Source organism: Coenobita brevimanus, chromosome 69 (assembly GCF_032717465.1).
Source record: "Coenobita brevimanus isolate Jiangsu-jjx chromosome 69, ASM3271746v2, whole genome shotgun sequence".
NCBI lineage: Eukaryota > Metazoa > Arthropoda > Malacostraca > Decapoda > Coenobitidae > Coenobita > Coenobita brevimanus.
In genome coordinates this window covers 20,683,199-20,703,007 of record NC_137022.1, presented here as the reverse complement: position 1 = coordinate 20,703,007, position 19,809 = coordinate 20,683,199, and the positions used below count along the sequence as shown (strand labels likewise).

The window sequence follows — 19,809 nt, the reverse complement described above, 5'->3', positions numbered from 1 at the left end:
TTTTACTGAAGGGATTTAAGCCAGGGACGTTCTATCAGCAACAGTAGGGATATGGATGGCGTGCTGTGCGTGGTTCCGTCATGGCCCTCCCAAGGCTGTCTCGCTTCGGATCACGCTGTTTTTAATGTTTAGTATATTTCACCACTACCACAACACCACCACCATCATCACCAATATCATCATCATCATCATCCTCATCCTCATCATCATCATTGGTCTGCTCTTAATTCCCAGTACATTAAGTGGGACGGATCCGTATATTGGAACAGGAGAGGAATGGGCAGGATGGACAAGGATAGTGGTTGTTGTTGGGGTGGAGTAGGGGGTGGAGTACCATACACTTAATGAAATCGGGCGCTATACGATCGACGGTTAAGGCTTAGAGACGGATTAAATCAAGGGGCTTTCCTGAAAAAAAAAAAAACGCGCGCACGCACGCACGCACACGCGCGCGCGCGCACACACACACACACACACACACACACACACACACACACACACACACACCTCATCACCTTAGTGTCCTGTGAAATAAGGGAAAATAGTGTTTGCAGTAAAGGGGTGCAATATTTTTTTCATCGGCAGCCAACCCTAGCCCAGTGACAGTTGAGATATAATGACGCTCAATGGGAGGAACTGTGGTGACTGCTGCCGGCACTGCTTCACCACCAAACCATACGTGGACAGACGGAAGGACTGACAGGTACACACTGGCACACAATGACTGACGGAAGGAGAGAGCCCCCTTTGGCACCTACGACTTTGAATCAGGTGAAGAGTCCAACTTTTTCACTGCTATAGATACAGTCACGCAATTTGTGCGGCAAAACCAAGCGATTTTATTATACTCGTAAATAGTGATGCATTTTGTTTATTAATCCTTGCTGACTGGGCAAGTGCTTGTGTGGTCCCGTTGTATAAAGGCAAGGGTGATAAGTATGAATGTACTAGCTTTAGGGGTATAAGTCTGTTGAGTGTTGTAGGTAAAGTGTATGGTAGAGTGTTAATTATGAGAGTTAGAGAGGGTACAGAGGGAGTGATTAGTGATGAGCAGTGTGGCTTTAGGAGAGGGAGGGGTTGCGTTGATCAGGTGTTTGCTGTGAGACAAGTGTGTGAAAAGTATTTAGCGAAAGGCAAGGATGTGTTTTGGGCATTTATGGATTTAGAGAAAGCGTATGATAGAATTGATAGGGAGGCTTTGTGGACTGTTTTAAGATTGTATGGACTTGATGGTAGGTTACTAAAAGGGGTGAAAAGTTTTTATGTAAATAGTAGAGCGTGTGTAAGAGTGGGAAATGCTGTGAGTGATTGGTTTCCAGTGAGAGTGGGGCTGCGACAGGGATGTGTGATGTCGCCTTGGTTGTTTAATATTTACATGGATGGTGTTGTAAGGGAGGTGAATGCAAGAGTTTTAGGTGGTCTGAGTCTGGTAAATGTTGATGGAGGAGAGTGGAATCTGAAGCAGCTGCTGTTTGCAGATGATACTGCACTGGTGACTGATTCAGAGGAGAGATTGAGACAGTTGGTAGAGGAGTTTGGAAGGGTGTGTGAAAGGAGGAAATTGAAAGTAAATGAGAATAAGAGTAAAGTGATGAAGTGTACGAGGTTGATAGATGGTAGGGGGATGAATATAGTTTTGAATGGTGAGTTGCTTGAGGAGGTAGATTGTTTTAAATATCTAGGGTCACATGTTGCTGTGGATGGAAGAATAGATGCAGAAGTGAAGTTTAGAATAAATGAAGTAGGAAAGGTGCTGGGAGGAATGAAAAAAGTGTTTAAATGTCGTTCGCTTAGAATGGATGTAAAGAGAAGGCTGTATGAGGGTGTTGTGGTACCGACTGCGTTATATGGGGCTGAAACATGGAATATGGGTGTAGCAGAGAGGAAAAGTTTGAATGTAATGGAGATGAGATGTCTGAGGAGTATGTGTGGAGTGACGCGTATGGATCGAGTGCGAAATGATGAAGTGCGAAGGAGAACTGGAGTTGTTCGGGAGATGGCTGGTAGAGTTGAGCAGAGGGTGTTGCAATGGTTTGGGCATATGGAGAGAATGGATAATGAGCGATTGGTGAAAAAGATAACTAGATCTGATGTGAGAGGTGTAAGACTGAGAGGAAGACCACGAATAGGATGGATGGACAGTGTGAAGAGAGCGCTGGATGCGAGAGGGATGTCTGTTGAGCAAGGAAGAGTGGCTGTGCGTGACAGAAATAAATGGAGAGAAATTGTGAATGAATAAGTGATGACGCAGCCCTGAGGGGATATTCTCCCGCATTTGGTCTGATCAGCTAGTCAGGTCAGGTGCGGGTAAGGGGATGGGTCTGTTATGATGTGGCAGGGGTAAACCAGTTCTGCTGTCGGGCCCTGCTGTGGATGTCACTGCTTGCATTGCGCAGTTGACCCTTGTGCGGTGTGATGCGGTGAGGATCTGTCCGTTCTCCCCTTTGGGGCTAAGATGCGAATGAATGTGTTTGAATGGATGAGTAAATGGAGAGTGAGTCGTCCTGTCTCGGCTACCTCCCTTTCCTTGGGGGAAGCAGCCTAGGTATATAGATAGATAGATAGAATCCTTGCTACCTCCAGAAAAATTTATTCAGTTTAAGAGACTGATCAAACTAAGGGATTAGATGTAACTTTCATTTACCCCTACATATTAAAGGTCTACCCTGCAATTAATAAAACTTTCTTGAGTTATCGAGAGAAAAACTAGTGGGATACGTCACCGAATTCTAGGGGTAAAAAAGATATCATTTAATATGGCTCTCACAATCCTTGCATATTACCTAAGTACATCTATTATAGCGGATAAAAATGACTGTCATGAATATTCTATGCTGATGAGTATCGACTGGTTGTAGCCTGATTAAGACAGCAAGCTCTTTATAGCATCTAAAGGGTAGCGACTTGGAGAGATGGAGATGATGAAAGATATATGTAATTAAGTTGGCTCCCCAGCACCACTTCCTTATCGGTAAACTTCTGTATCTGATAAGCTGATATAATCTTGTATGTTTTTTACCACTCCATTTCAATATACAGTATATAAAAAAGACATAATTAACATACAAGAGAGAAATAAGCTGTAATATGCAAAAAAGAAAAAAAATACATAAGAGGAAGAGGTAAAAGAAAGAGGAACAAATTCTACAAAAAAATTAAGAGGAAGAAATTATAAAAAAAAATCTATGGGGAAGAAATTCTAAAAAAGCCTTCTAAGCCTGCAAGATACACAGGTGTTTTCTCTCACCTGGTTTGTGTCGTCGTAAAGGGTCACTTGGAGGTTGCTGTAGCCGACGAAGAGGGCGGTGATGTTGACGTAGCCGTGGTAGGTGATGCCCTCCAGGTCCAACCCCTCAGTAGAGTTGTCCGGGGCTCCCTCCATCACGCCACTGTACCCCATCACCTCAGCCTCCATCTGTTAAGGGGAAATGGTGAGAGATGAGGTCAGGCTTCGGGGGTTTAGGCTGCTTTGGTGTGGTTGGATGAAGTTGAGTCGATTAGGTTAGGCTTGGGTGGATTAAGTTTGGTTGGACAGGATTGAAATGGATCAGGTTAAGCTTGGCTGGGTTAGGTAAGGTAAGAAAAGTTAGCTAAGTGTTAGATGGATTACATAAGATTAGTTTGGGTGGGTTGGTTAGGTCAGTTGAGTTGGATTAGGTTAGGTTTGGCTGGATTAAGTTAGGTACGGTTGAGTTAGATTAGTCAAGGTTTCATAGGCTTAAGGTGGACTAGGTTAGGTTAAACAGAGTTAAGTTGGATTAGGTTAGAGTAGTTAGGGTTAACCTGGATTAGATATTGGTATTGTTGAGCTGAATAAGGCTAGGTTAAATAGGATTGTTAGATTAGGTTAGGTAAAAAGGAAGTGGCTTAGGCTAAGTTCGGCTGGATAGGGCTGAGGTTAGCTAGGGTTGAATTGAATTAGGTTAAGCTAGGGTACAATGGACTTGCCCCTTTGGGGCAAAGATGCGAATGAATGTGTTTGAATGGATGAGTAAATGGGGAGTGTGTCGTCCTGTCTCGGCTACCTCCCTTTCCTTGTGGGAAGCAGCCTAGGTATATAGATAGATAGATAGACAATGGACTGAAGTGGCTTTGGCTAGGGTACATAAGACTAACTTGGATTAGGTTAGATAGAGTCGAGTTGGATTACCAAATGGTAACTTAATAAGGCTGAGTTAGATTAGGGTAGGTTAAGTACGGCGAGCTGGATTAGGTTAGCTTAGGTTACATAGAGTCGAGTTGGATTTGATTTGGTGTTGATTCAGACTGGGGTGGATTAGATTAGGTTTTGTAAAGGTGAGCTGGATATAATCAGGTTAAGTGCAACTTACTTTATCTGCATTAGGTTACGTTAGATAGGGATGAGTTGGGTTGAGTTGGGTTAAGTAGGGTTAAGTTAAGTTGCATTAATATGAAGGAAATATAGTCTATTTGACTGACCTGTGCAGCTGAGATGCATGCGCCGAGTAGGGTGTGTTTGAATCGCGGCAGCTGATTGGCTGCCGATGATTTAAATCTACACCTCTTCATATTTTAACATTTATATATTTATATTTTTAAACTGCCTTCAATACAAGCTGCCAGATTAGATATTGAATAATTTCCGAAGGTGAAGAGGTCAAAATCAGCTTTAAAAGTTTACTGTTATCAGAGAAAATTTAAGGTGATTATAAAGTTTCATAAAACGACGAGTGACGTTTGAAATAAATTACCCACCCACATCCGCATGATGCACTACATCCACCCACGGTGTATACTGTACCTACGTCCGCATATTGCTCTATAATATCCTCCCACGGTGTACACCTATGTCCACATGTTGCACAATAATATATGCCTCCATTTACTTCAATGACATCATCGGCGGCCAGTCAACAGCTGCGTATCAAACACACCCTACTTGCTGAATACATCTCAGCTGCACAGGTCAATCAAATAGACTACAGTTTGGGTTGGCTTAAGTGAGATCAGCTTGGACTGAGATAGACTGGGTTGCTGTAGAAAGGGTTAGATCAATGGTTCACAAAATTTTTCGTTCTTTGGCCTCCCTGACCTACATAGGATAACATCTGTGCTCCCCTCCAGATTAAATACGATGACGTCTTTGCCCTCCCTGAAGTATATAAGCTGACATTTGTGCCCCCTCCCCTGCACTAAATATGATAATATCTGTGCCCCCTCCCCCACACTAAATATGATAATGTCTGTACCCCCTTCCTGCGGACTAAATACACTAACAACTGTGCGCCTTTCTCCTAAGACCAAATATCTGCATTTGTACATCCCTGCCCCAGACTAAATAGGATAACACCTGTGCTCTCCCCCAGACTAAATATGATAACATCTGTGCCTCCCTCCCCAGGATTAAATACGATAACATCTGTGCCCCCCCCCCTCCCTCCCGCTCCTGGAATAATCATGTAATACCTGTGGCCTTCCGAACTGCTTATAGTAACACTTGTGGCCTCTACATCTTCAAAGTAGCTAAGCAGCAGCACTTGGATGAACATAATGACTGGGTACAAAGGGATAAAAGCCCAAGTGGCTGAAAATAAAGATACGGTGCACGCAGATCAAATAACACCCAGATAAGGAAAGATAATAAAAATTTTAGTCGTGCGGTTAAAACTGCGTTTTTGCTAGCAAGTGGGATATCAGTGGCTGAAGCACAGAATATGCAGAAGAGATCGTCATACATTCGGAAGTGATTATGTTTTTACAGTTTGGTGCTGAACAAGTATGAAGGCAACAGGTTTGCAAAGAAAGGTAGACAAGACTGAAGCACCCAGACAGTCAATTTGCTTATACCAGGGTAACGTCTTTTTCTTACGCCAACCACCGTCAGGTTCTTCTTTACTAGTGTTTATGACGAAAGAGTCGCTTCTGCATCTGCAGAATTTATCTTGCATTGCCTCCAAGAATTTTCTGCACAGGATGATTAACAGAGGGAGCGAAAAAAAATCCTCATAAATAGTCTTCTAAAAATGATTCTCCAAGTTACGTTCGGTTAAAGTGAATATAGTGTTTGATTTAGTTTGATATCGTTGAACTAGGTAAGGTATAGTTGGACTATAGGATTAGGTAAAATTATAAATGGTAAAGCTTGTTGGGTAGAGTTATATAGGGTTAGGTACAGGGTTGGAGGTGGCTGGATTAACCTGATATGGATTAGGTTAGGATGAATGGAGTTACATAAGGCTAAGAACGACTAGACTGCGTGAACTCAGATTACCTAAGGAAAAAGGGACTGTGATGAGGCTATGTTTGGTTAGGTTAGACAAGGCACACAGTCAATGCAGGGGTACTTTTATCACTTAACAAGTAAGGATATATGTACACACCACACACTATATACATAAGACAGTGTTTGCTTCAATGTAACTGCGATTTAGCACATAGCAATAAAACACCGGTGACAGAGAGAGAGAGAGAGAGAGAGACCATGGTAACAGATGATATGATATATACGTAGGCATATAAATGAACAGGCAAACAGAGGGAATGACAATTAAATAGAGAAGTATGTGACCTTGATGTTATATTAAACGCCATGGTAGTCAGCAGGTGGAGAGAGAGAGAGAGAGAGAGAGAGAGAGAGAGAGAGAGAGAGAGAGAGAGAGAGAGAGAGAGAGAGAGAGAGAGAGAGAGAGAGAGAGAGAGAGAGAGAGAGAGACGAAAATGTGTGACGTAAGTGCTAATGAATTATAAGACGACTAGTAGATGAATGGATAGATAGAGATAAGACGACTGGTAGATGAATGGATAGACAGGGAGTGAGACACCTTGCACAACATATTCATCAGCTTATATAAAACTACTAGATGCCTCTCAGCTTTTTCCAGTCCTACTCATTGGCTTTTAATTACTTCTGTCCCTGCCTCCTTGTCCTCCTTACTTAGATATAAATTTTCCTTCTTTTTCCCTCTTATATTTTCCCTTCAGCCTAAGTGTGTGTTGTAAATCGCTTTCCCTCGTAATTCATCTGTTATTTTTCCTGCAGAACACGGCTTGTTTATGTAAATCTTCGCTTTTTAACTGTGGTGATATGAGCTGTGTTCATGCTCGCAGAAGAGACGTAGTAAAGCCTTTTCCTTAGCGATTTATTTTGCCTATTACGCCTTGATATTCTCCAGTATCTTACCTACATAGGAGTATGTGTGCTCCCTTCAGTCTGAGAACAACGTATTATATATATATATATATATATATATATATATATATATATATATATATATATATATATATATATATATATATATTTTTCTTGCTACTTTTAGACAGTTTTATTGCTTTTAGCGCAGTAGGCATGCAGTTAAACGTGAATGAAGGTTGAATGTTATTTATGGTACAAAAAAAGAAATCTCTTCTGAACTTAGTGAAATTGATTGAAGAGCAATAATAATAATAATAATTATAATAATAATAATAATAATAAAAATAATAATAATAAAGATAAATACAAAATAATAGTAATGAAACTCTCTCTCTCTCTCTCTCTCTCTCTCTTTACGTAGGATTGAAGATGGTAATATTTACACTCTGCATTTCTGCCATACAAAAGAATATTAAGGTGTCAAAATGCAGAAGAAATCGCATAGAAGGAGGTGTTACGAATTCTCCCAGGGCACTGAAAATACAACCCATTATTTTCTGTCGCCGTCTATAGGTTTACCCATTAAAATCGTGATGCCTGTAACCGGATTCTCGTGGGTTATGAAAGCTCCCTAACACCTCTCCCTAAGCGATTTTTCCTGTTACACATTAATATTTTCTTATGTGCCATTCGGTGCTGGAGAGAGGGACGCCTTCATGTGGCGGCACTGATATGACTGGGATGTGAAGTTGCCCGGATATAAAAGCGTCCCTCAGTTCCCTCTCTGTCCCCCCAAACGAGAACGGTGTACAATGGAAGGACAATTGAAGCCTGCAGTCCAGTGGGTTCACATTTCTGATGAACCTGAGGCTACAACACAGCCACCACCGCCAGAACCACCACCGACTACTACTACTACTACTACTGCTACTACTACTACTACTATTACTACTACTGCTACTACTACTGCTACACCCCCTCCTCCTCCTCCTCCTCCTTCTCCTCCTCCTCTTCTTACTACTACTACTACTACTACTTAAATCCTTCCCATATCGGTATAATATTCAATATTATTAACCAGCCATAGAGGGAAATAAGAAGGCAAGAAAGACGTGCTAGGAAGCCTTCTTAACTAACAATAATAACGACCCCAACATTGCACTTAGCCCCTTCAGTCCGGTGACGTCCCTTTGGAAATGGAGAGATTAGAGTCAGACTTCAATCCATCATATACCCCTTTAGTATAAGTGGTCTTTTGTATGTTAAATAAAATCTTTTGGTAGGCGAAAAAAAAAAGATTTAAAACACGCCATACAGGGGATTAACATTATTTCTTGAGCTCACGGAAGTACATGTTAAATCGACGTCTTGAAGATCCAGGTTTTCGATTCCTAAGCTAGAACAAGAACCTACGTAGAGACAGCGTTAGTTTAAGGTTCATAGCCCCACATTCTCGTTGAGGAAGTTCCCTAACATCTTTTCCTACCTGATTATTTCTTTAATCCATTACTGTCCTCCTCTGTGTTACAAAAATCCTTCCCGTTTCACTACACCCCGCATTAATAATGTACAAAAGGATATTAATCATCTATATCCAAAATAAACCGCTAAGGAGGAGGTGTTGCTCCGTTTACCAAATACCTTTCATGCATTTCCTCTCCTTTATTTGATTTCTGAAATGAGGTGAATGTAGTTGGAAGGTCAGTCATAATTATATACTGTTGGTTCCTCAGTATTTCATTTACTCTCAGTGTAAAGATTCTTCTGTTTTGATCACGTTCATTTTTTTTTTTTTTTTTTTTTCTGGCAAAGACTACCTTTCATCTGAATGTGATTCGCACATCTTAATTATCAAGTTCCGGATACTTCGACGCAAAGCTCACTTGGTATACCTCCGCCAAGTCTTGCACACGGACTCGCTATACAGCCTCCATGACAGGGTTCATTGTGGGTTGAAATTAAAGATAACCTAAGTCGACCCGCTCATGACCTTGACCTTTGGCCGCATGACCTTGCTGATATAATTAGTTCATCGACCGTTAATACTGTATCGCTGACAAAAATTTAGTCTTTCCGTCTAGGGGTCCAGGAGACTTCGCGCCTACATTGACCTTTGATCCCTTGACCTTGCTGGCCTTACCAGTTCATCGTCCCTTCTTACTGTATCGATAAAAATTTGGTTGAAATCCGTTTAGGGGTTCAGGAGATATCGCGCCCACACCCATAATTATGATCTTGACCTTTTCTGTGTTTCGGATAATATCCGGAGATCCGGCTGACGGATTGATGCGGACAGCTATCCGACTAAGCTGACCAAGGTTGAAGGCTCTAGCCCGAATAGCCTTTGAAATATCGCAATTTTAAAATATGTAATAATAATAATAATAATAATAATAATAATACTGTATTACTGATAAACAGAAGAAAATTTCCCACAGGGACGTGGAAAGTTTTAAATATATTTCTCACCGTTGTAAATGGACTAGTTAGGATCACACACACACACACACACACACACACACACACACACACACACACACACACACACACACACACACACACACACACACACAGGTAAACAAACTTAGGATAACTATCATCAGACTGGCAAATGAAAATGTGCCACACTTCTCTTCACTCAGCAATAAAACCTATAAAAAATTCATCATCATTCCACAGGTAATGCCATCCCCAATAACGTGCCTCACCTGATTAAACTGCTTTCGTAACACTTGTTGGGCAGAGCATCCTTCTTATTTTCATCATTGCCCTTACCTGTTTCACCCACCTAAAAATTTTCTAGAAGTCATTGGTTTCAATTGTAGTTTTTATTTGCATATTTCCCTGTCTTTTTTTCGTTGTAATTTTCAGCGTTTGTGCCTGTTGAACGTTCGTTTATCCAGCACACTTATCTTCGCCTGCCTGCACTTCTCGATCATTTTTTATATCAGTCTCTCTCTCTCTCTCTCTCTCTCTCTCTCTCTCTCTCTCTCTCTCTCTCTCTCTCTCTCTCTCTCTCTCTCTTCTATATTAACACCATCTCTCGTAAGCTAGATAATTTATGACTATCGCAGCGACTGCCACTATATCACCTCACCACATCCTTGGTCTCCCCTTTCCTCTCCACCTCCATCTCACATATACTGGCCTACTCAGTCACTCATTCTCCATTCCCCTCGCATTCCCAAGCACAAATTTGCCTTTTGTGTATAATGAAGTTTTTGATGTATCTTCACTCTTGTACGGCGCAGAATTTGCTAACAGGTATTCCAGAATTTATAGTCATTAAATATAATATGTTGGTCTACCTATCTATCTATTGCCAGAAGCCTCAATCCCGTAAGGGGTGGCCACAAAGAAATCTCCTCCATGTAGCCCTGTCCAACGCCATTTCACTGTCCTGCGCCCAGCTCACACACACCCTCTCTCATAATTATACCTCTCCACTCCATTCCTCCATCTCATCCTCGGCCTCCCATCCCTTTCCCCCCCTTCACCTCACTCGCATACACTTTCTCGCTCTTTATTCTCTCCACGTGGCCAAACTACCTCAATGTCTTTCTCCTAACGCTTTCTATCACATCTACATCACTTCCTCAGTTGTCAGTCTGTCTCTCCACGAAACTCCAGATGCTCCCCTCAAATAACTCATTTCCACTGCTCCCACTCTAGACTTGTGTCATTCCAACAAGGTCCAAGCTTCACTTCCATACGTTAGGGTTGCTATCACAATAATACTGTCATGCAGCAATTTTTTTTTACTTCCATGTTCACTTCCCTGTTCCTTATCGCTGCTTTCAAGGAACCAGCAACATTTCTTCTCTGTTGTACCCTCTCACGCACTTCACCCTCTAAACTCCCATCCTTACTCATCACAATACCCAAATACTTAAACGCACTCACATTTTGCATATCCTCCTCATCCAGCCTCACTGAACATTCAGTGATTTCATTTCTCTCGAAGACCATAACTTTACTCTTGCCTACATTCACCTTTAAATTCCATTTCTTACACACTCCCAAACTCATTCACCAAGCCCTGCAGGTCCCCTTTGTCTTCACTTAACAAGTGGTGCCAAGCACAACAAACCTCGCCCGACAGTAGTTCTTTCCTTTTCAACCGTTTTCAAGTTATAGCCCTCTGAAAATTCATTATCTTGTGTTTGACCTTTCAAGGTCACTCAAGGTCAAAGGTCATGGTCCCAAATGAAAGTCCATATGAGACTTTCTATATCTTGATAATAGTAAATATCTATCTGCAACCAGTTTCGAGTTACAGCCCCCTGAATGTCCGTGACGTTGAGTTTGACCTTTCAGGGTCACTTAAGGTCAAAGGTACTGGTGCATAATGAAAGCCAATGTGGGAGTTCCTGTGTGTTGATAATAGTGAAGATGTCTAGCTTCAATCGGTCTCAAGTTATAGCCCTTTGAAAATCCGTGACCTTGATTTTAACCTCTCAGGATCACTCGATGACCTCCAAAACTTAATCACTTTCTTTTGGGACCAGTGCCCACATACACTGAAAGTTTCATGTGATTTCATTCCGCCGTTTTCCCGTAATATTGCTAACTAACAAACAAAGAAACAAAGAAACACGAAACCAACAAAGAGGCTTGACCAAAAACAATACCTCGCCGGCCACCGTTCGGGCGAAGTAACAATACAGTATCATCTGCAAACAACAGTACAGGGATTTTTCAAACACTGCCCTCTCTCATTAGGGTCGCTCCAACATCCACCGCCCTACCTTGTACCTCCTTCATAACCCCATCTACTGTATATATAGACTGAACAATCATGGGGACATGACACATCCCTGTTTAAATTCAGCATTCATTCATTCATCGTCCAATCCTACGTATCCCCATGAGGAACGCAGGACCTCGGGGCTAGGCAAGTTGGTCCTGACATTTAAGATGAGACTGACCAACTTCACTCATCCCTGAGTGGCATTACGTGAGCAATCAAACCCAACCACCCCTTGGATATAGACCTTCACCGGCTCAATCCAACCGGAGAGCCAAAATTACCCACTAAACCACCAGGTGCCAAAATTTGGTTATATGGTTACCACCCAGCGTAGTAAATGGTTTCCTGGCGTACAGGAAACCATTTGGTTTGTCACTCAGTGTAGAGTTACTCACAGGCATATGGAATAGGAAAGAATGAAGGAAAGAAAGAGAGAAGAGTGAGTCTAAAGTCACCCATAGGCAGAAGGATGAGGAAAGTGTGAAGGAAAGAAAGACAGAAGAGGAAGGAAGGAAAGAAGGATGGAGGAGAGGAAAGGGCAGACACCCAAGGGCAGCACTACATTGAGTGAGTGGATGGTGAGGGCCCTCACCTCCCAGATACAAATAGAATAATTAATTCAGTTCACTATCCACACGTACTGCAGCCTTAGCACCCTCATGCATACTCTTCACGGCATTCAACAACTTCCCATTTACTCTATATACTCTTACTACTTTCCACAATCCTTGTCTATCTAACCTGTCATATACTTTCTCCAAATCCATGAAGGCGGCATACAACTTCTTTCCCTTCTCTAGAAACTTTTCCACTGTAGACCGAAGAATGAATATCTGATCTACATAACCTCTTCCTTTTCTAAAACCTCCCTGTTCTTCTCCAACTAATTCCTTTGTTATTTCCCTAACTCTGTCCATCAGTATCCTACCGTATACTTTTCCTATTACACTAAGCAGACATTTGCCCCCATGTTTACCACACACTTCTTTTTCTCATTTTCCTTTGTACAGGGGAATAATTATACCTGACTTCCAATCCTCCGGGACTTTACCTTCCTCCCAGGCCAAGCTACACATCTTGCATATCCATTCTACTACTATCTCTCCCCCATGCTTCAGCATTTCACCACACACTCCATCATTTCCTGGGGCTGTCCCCATTTTAACTTTCTTCATTACTCCACTACGAGTAAAAACTGTGCTTACTGAAGTCAGGAGCTCACAACTGCTGTTTGTCATACCTAGGTTGAGAAAGACATTCTTGGTACCAGAGCTCAAGTCCCCAGATAGAGATGAACCTTTTCATTTTGTATGATTTGTGTAGGGTAAGAGATGCAAAAGGAATTATATTTCGTACGAACGCTATTGCCTTTGATGCTACAATTAACCCAAGGAATAATATTTAGAATAACGTTGAAGACAAACCTGATAATGTCACTATGTATATAACATGAAGATCAATTCTGAACTCTTCCCTAGCAGTACATAACGTGTTTGGTAGCAATAATTAAAAACTAGATACACAATCAAGTATCGTTTAGAGGATCGTGTTTGATATCGCATGGTTCACAAGCAAAAACAGGGAAGTGAGTCGAACCCTATGTGCAAAGGAAAAAAAGAAAAAGAAAAAGAAGAAAGTAATGTCCCATTATCCAGGTCCCGTCACTTCTTCCATGTCAAATTTACTTTAGAAAGTCATCGCCAAGACTTATGTCACTTTACTCAAAAATATTTAGGAGTAAATATTAATGTTTCCAAGCTGAGATGAAAAGAGCATAGCATATAAAAAGATTATGCCAAAAAGCACGAAAATTTGGGCCAAGTTAAGGTGAAAGAACCACAGCATATAGAAAGACACTTATGGAAGGACGAAGATCTAGGTCAAGTTAGGGCTATAAAAAGATAATGTTGTGAAAGAACGAAAATCTGGGGCAAGTTAGGGTTGTAAATAGATACTGTTGCCAGAGGACGAAGATCTGGGCCAAGTTAGGGCCATACAAAGATAGTATTGCGACAGGACGAAAATGTGGATCAGGTTAGGGGTATAAACAGACCAGGTTGCAAAAAGGACGAGTATCTAGGCCAAGTCAAGACAAAAAGAGAATAGCATATAAAAAGATAAGTCACTCACCGTCGAATCCATCCTAGCCACAACCCTGCTCACGACGCCTGTGTAATTAGTGTACCACAGGACTCGGTGTTTCGATCCATCCGGCACTTTGAGTACGGCAGGAGGACTGAACTGCACCAGCCCCAAAGTCTCCTCTTCATCTACCTCCTCCTGTGTGACGGAAAGAAAATGGGAAGTGGTGTTTTGAGTGGTTGTTTGGCCTGTGGACGCACACTCGCAAACTCTCTCTCTCTCTCTCTCTCTCTCTCTCTCTCTCTCTCTCTCTCTCTCTCTCTCTCTCTCTCACACACACACACACACACAGAGTCAGTCAGTTAGTAACTCACTCACTCACTCACACACACACACACACACACACACACACACACACACACACACACACACACACACACACACACACACAGTCAGTAACTCACTCACTCACACACTCACTCACTCACACACACACACACACACACACACACACACACACACAGTCAGTAACTCACTCACTCACACACTCACTCACTCACACACACACACACACACACACACACACACACACACACACACACACACACACACACACACACACACACACACACACACACACACACACACACACACACACACACACACACACACAATCAGTCAGTCAGTCAGTAACTTACAGACAGACAGACAGACAGACAGACACACACACACACACACACACACACACACACACACACACACACACACACACACACACACACACACACACACACACACACACACACACAATTACAATCACAGGCACACAAACATACTCAAACAAAAAACAAAAACATGCAAACATAAACACAAACACAAACACTCTCTCTCTCTCTCTCTCTCTCTCTTTCTCTCTCTCTCTCTCTCTCTCTCTCTCTCTCTGGCATTAACCCACCCACTTGTCTGTCAAAAGTTTTCCTTCACGAGTCTGCCAAGCTACCTATCCATTTATCTGTTTGCCTTTTTCGTCTGTCGAGTGCATCTATCAGTGAGTCTCCTAGGCCATCTGTCTATCAGCCTATCATATATATTTGTGTCTAATTATCTATCTATCTGAGTGTTTGATTCAGTTTATTTGTCTGTGTCAGTCTGTTCATCTATACCTATGTAGATCCATTTGTCAATCCTTGTAAACTCTTCATCTCGGTAAAGCATTTCAAAATGTCAGGACACTTGTATTAATCTTGTCAGCCCAATGATGTATCCCTTACTGGATTCTTTTTATTTCTGGACGATTTCTTTGGAGATTAGGAGGAGTTTTCTAACTGGGAGGGTTAGGTACAGCCGTCATTAACACCTCAACTAGGCGTCTCTCAAGCTGAATTAAATCACCTGGTGGTAGCAAGAATACAAATAGCCCCTACAATTGATGACGCAATTATATTATTATAGTCTTGACATCTCTAGACGATTTTTTAAAACTCTGGAGCAGCTGTCTGTAGTAGCGGGTTAAAAACAGTGACCAGAATCCCACAGTCAGTCAAATTTCACTCTTAAGCTGACTAAAATTGTTTGAAGCTAACAAGAATAAAACAAATATGCCACCGGACTGAATAAGTTTATCATTGTGTCTTCTTGTCCCTGTCTGTCTGTCTGTTTGTCTGTCTCTTTCTCTGTCTGTATGTCCGTCTGTCTGTCTCTCTCCACCTACTCACCACAGAACATACAGATCCCGAGAGTAGAAGCACCAACACAGGAACCACCCACGTCCATCTGCCACTCGACACCATCTTCACCTCCTTCAAGAACACTCCGTCTCTCTCCGCCTGTCTCTCACTTGGAAATTTTATCTTAGAACGATTTAACTTTTTTTCTGTTAGGTTTTAGAAATGGATGTTGGTCATGATCGATTATTATTACTATCCTGAACTTGATTTTTCCCAGCAGCTTAAGTGATATGTTTTGGATATTATAATTGGGATTTTATTTTGATATAATGCTTTTAAAATTATTTCTTTGTAATTTTGTATTTTCTATTAATTTTCTTTTCTCGTCAGTTTATTTGTTTGAGTATCTTTTTCATCAGTCGTTTTACTAGAGGTTTATTGCATCTATAGATATGTCTTTCAATTGTTATTATTATTATTACTATTATTATTATTATTAGCCTATTATTATTGTTATTTCCAAATAGCCTACCGATGCAATATTTTTCTTAGAGCTAATCAATTATTATTATTATTATTATTATTATTATTATTACTAAACATAAATTATGCGCTTGTCATGTATTAGGTACCAGAAACTCGGATGGCAAATTCTGTATTTCCAGAGAACTTTTAGAGAAAACGAAAATGCTAGGAAGGGTTGTATTTATAACTTTTATCCAAAATAACTTTAATATGAATGATAGGCTTTATTGCAGGTCACGTATTGTTGTGTATAAGGAAATATATATATTTTTATTGTATTTATTTTATTTTCAAGGGAGGAGACTGGGAGGTGGACGTGGGTAGAAGATCACCTGAAAAGAGAGGGGAAAAGATATTAATAATGGGTTTATAATACAGTATATTATCATATTTTGATCAGCTGGTGCTTGATAGAAAAAATACTTAACACATACTCGTGTATACTTGTATTGTTAGATGAGTTGACATTTAAGAGGTGAGAGACAAAAATGGATAGGTAAAGATGAACACTGATGTCAAACCTGAACACAAACACAAACAAAGACAAGCAATAACACAAACACACTAGCAAAACCACACACCACTCAGAGAGAGAGAGAGAGAGGGAGGGAGGGAGTGAGAGAGAGTGTTTGTGGCCCCAGGGTGGTGGTGTGGCCTCAATATAATAACACATTTCCGCCCGTATAGTGAGTGGGAAGTGTTTTAGGTGTCGTTTATTCGCTAGTGTGTTTGTCCATCTTTTTATGTTTAAATCTTTGAATGCCTTGACTAGACACCTCACTGTGTTTATGTTGATTGCTATAGACCTTATCTAGAAGTTAGACTGTGGCCCTAAATCGAAGGTCATGATTAATGGAGGGAAAAGGTAACTACCTCAAGCTGACGGTTGGTCCCATCTCGGAGGCATTCTAGTTCTCTATTCATTAAGTAAAAGAAAAGGATAATATAGGAGGGGGTCATTTCCAGGTCCCTCCACACCCTCCAGCACAAAGCCAAACAAGAAAATGGGCAGAAACAGTCCATGAGAAATTTAATGTAAACAGTAGGAAGCAGGAGCCCCTGAAAAAGTGCTGTCATGCAGATCTGTCGAAGTAACTGTAACAAAGCATTATATACTAGCTATGTATTTTCCTTTTTAAAACTAAGTTTAATTGTCTACCCATCGATTTCCCAATTTTCTCTATTGTCTAACCATCAACTTTCTACTTTTTCTTTTCTTTCTTTCTTTCTTTTTTTTTTTTTTTTTTTTTTTGCCAAAGTCTATTAAACATGTACTGTCTTCTCATCGTTGTCTGAGGATGGGGGCAGTATTTAATATAACTATAAGATAGGTGGTAGGTCAGGATGCCCAGCGGATCATCCAGCACTCACTGTAATGTTGCCCTCAGGTGGCTCTAAACTAACAACGCAGATGGTCTCTACAACCCAGGACACCATTTACTTAGCTGGATGGTAACTACATAACCAACTGACGCCTGATGGTCTAGTGAGTTAAGGCCCTCCAACCAGAAAAGGCTTGTAAGGGTTTACATCCGAGGAGTGGTTGGGGTTCATTGCTCACATAATGTCACTCAGGGAAGTATGAAGATGTTCGCCTTCCCTATAAAGGTCGGGTAATAGCTAAGTCCCAGGTCCCTGCGCTCCTGATGGGCGAAAAAGGAGTTGAATGATGGATGGACTTTGGTAGTAATTCATAACACTAAGCGTGAATGGATTAACCTCGCATGAGGATTTTCATTTGAAACTGTAAAATGGTGACGCCCATTGACTGGTTTATTCTGTAATTATGAATAAAAAACTGAGTGCGAAGGTAACTTGCTCTTTCAGTACGATACGAAATATTTACATGCACTTCACAAGCTATGTTGTGCTTGAAACTCACGAGTAATGTTGGCAGCGATTGATGTTGTACAGTACATGTTGTATACTGCAACTTCATTAAATTTTGAAGCAATCTATTTATCTAGCAAAAGGATTTTCTAAATATGAGTTAAATGTAAGGCGAGATTTTTTAACGGATCCAAGCCAAAAAATAAGAAAATTCAACGAGTAATATAAGTAAAGACATGCAGTCATCGAGTCGTCTGTGCAACCTTCCTTCAGCAACAACAGGCAGTGTCGTGCAGCAGCCGCACAACCCACAGTGCCCTCCCTAAATTGTGAAGCCACCAGCATTGCGGCCGTTTTTTGTGCCTCAACTTTTGGTCACAGCAAGCTGTGCAAATAAAAGATTAATACCAATCAGTGGCAAAAATAACATTCTGTACGTTATAAGACGGAAAAATTTTTTCTTATGTAACCCGCCAACAGAAAACCAAATATTTGGGACGGATATTGAGAAGGGTTGCCTTCACCTCATCACCACAGTGTGTGTGTGTGTGTGTGTGTGTGTGCACGCGCGCGTCCAGCCATTGTGTACACAGTGAGGTTTGCACTTGTGACGTAAAACCTTTCTTAACCTGGGAGTTTCCCTAAGGGGGTATGTGTACAGCTAGGTGCATGTGTGTGTGTGTGTGTGTGTGTGTGTGTGTGTGTGTGTGTGTGTGTGTGTGTGTGTGTGTGTGTGTGTTTGAAGGATAAAAGCCATGAGTGAGCAGCGGAAATGACTTAAATGAAAGATGCATGTGGAGTTAGGTGGGGAGACAGGCAAATAATGAAGTAATGGAGTCTTGTGGTGTTGCTGTGGATGTTCAAGAAAGCATCAAGAGAAGTACCTTGAGATGGGTTGGCCATAGCGAGAGGATGAAGAATGAGAGACTAACTAGCTGAGTGTACAGTGAGGTTGAGGTGTGAATGGGTAGGGCGAGATCGAGGAAGAGCTGGAGGGATGGTATGGGGAGGTATATGAGAGATGAGGGTGTGAGTGTGAGAGGGTAGCCTGATGGTGGAAAGCATGGTTACATGGAGGTCATTCCTTTGTGGCAACCCCTTCCGGGCTTCAGGCGTTTGGCAGTCTATATTTATATCTATATTTGTCTCTGTTTATTTATCTATCTGTTTAACCGTACACATGCATCAGTATATATACAGTATAAACATACATATATAGAGTGACGGATTCATATTATAGCCAACATGCATACATAAATATATATGCATACATAACATGTACTGTACATAGATACATGGATCCACACATGCGCAGGCACACACACACACACAGACACTCTCACACACACACACACACACACACACACACACACACACACACACACACACACACTATATATATATATATATATATATATATATATATATACAGAGAGAGAGAGAGAGAGAGAGAGAGAGAGAGAGAGAGAGAGAGAGAGAGATTTTCCTGTAATACTCTTGTTGTGTACTTTGTGATGTTTGTGCAAAAAAGAAAAAAAGATCATGCAACTGATTCCATTGCCACGGCTGGCGGTGATGTGTCGGCGAGTTTTTATTCGTGGCTGTACCCAACTCCAACAAAATATACTTTCCTTGACAAATTGGTATAGAAGGACATAACTAAAAACGCGAATCGTACAGTTTTGTTGGCTCATTAGTGGGAAGGATGAACTTGGTGGCTTCACCAATCTATGAATACGGTGTTTGATGCTGATGTGTCTAGCGCATATACAGGCAGTGGTTCACCTCCAGATGAATTCCTGAGTTTTTTTTAGCACTCTGAATGTGAAGTAACCCGTCTCGCACACACACTGTGGCAAATG

General features: G+C 41.3%; 1 protein-coding gene across 1 annotated transcript in view; it reads right to left on the bottom strand.

The window, feature by feature from the left end:
- Positions 1 to 17,554, bottom strand: part of LOC145406146 (ileal sodium/bile acid cotransporter-like) — a 105,981-nt gene extending 88,427 nt beyond the window's left edge. The window contains exons 1-3 of the mRNA XM_080277342.1: positions 17,489 to 17,554; positions 13,974 to 14,123; positions 3,248 to 3,415 (exon numbers count right to left, since the gene is read on the bottom strand). Of these exons, the coding sequence (XP_080133468.1) occupies positions 3,248 to 3,415; positions 13,974 to 14,123; positions 17,489 to 17,554 (384 nt within the window). The remainder of the gene's footprint in view (positions 1 to 3,247; positions 3,416 to 13,973; positions 14,124 to 17,488) is intronic.
- Positions 17,555 to 19,809: the final 2,255 nt, after the last annotated feature.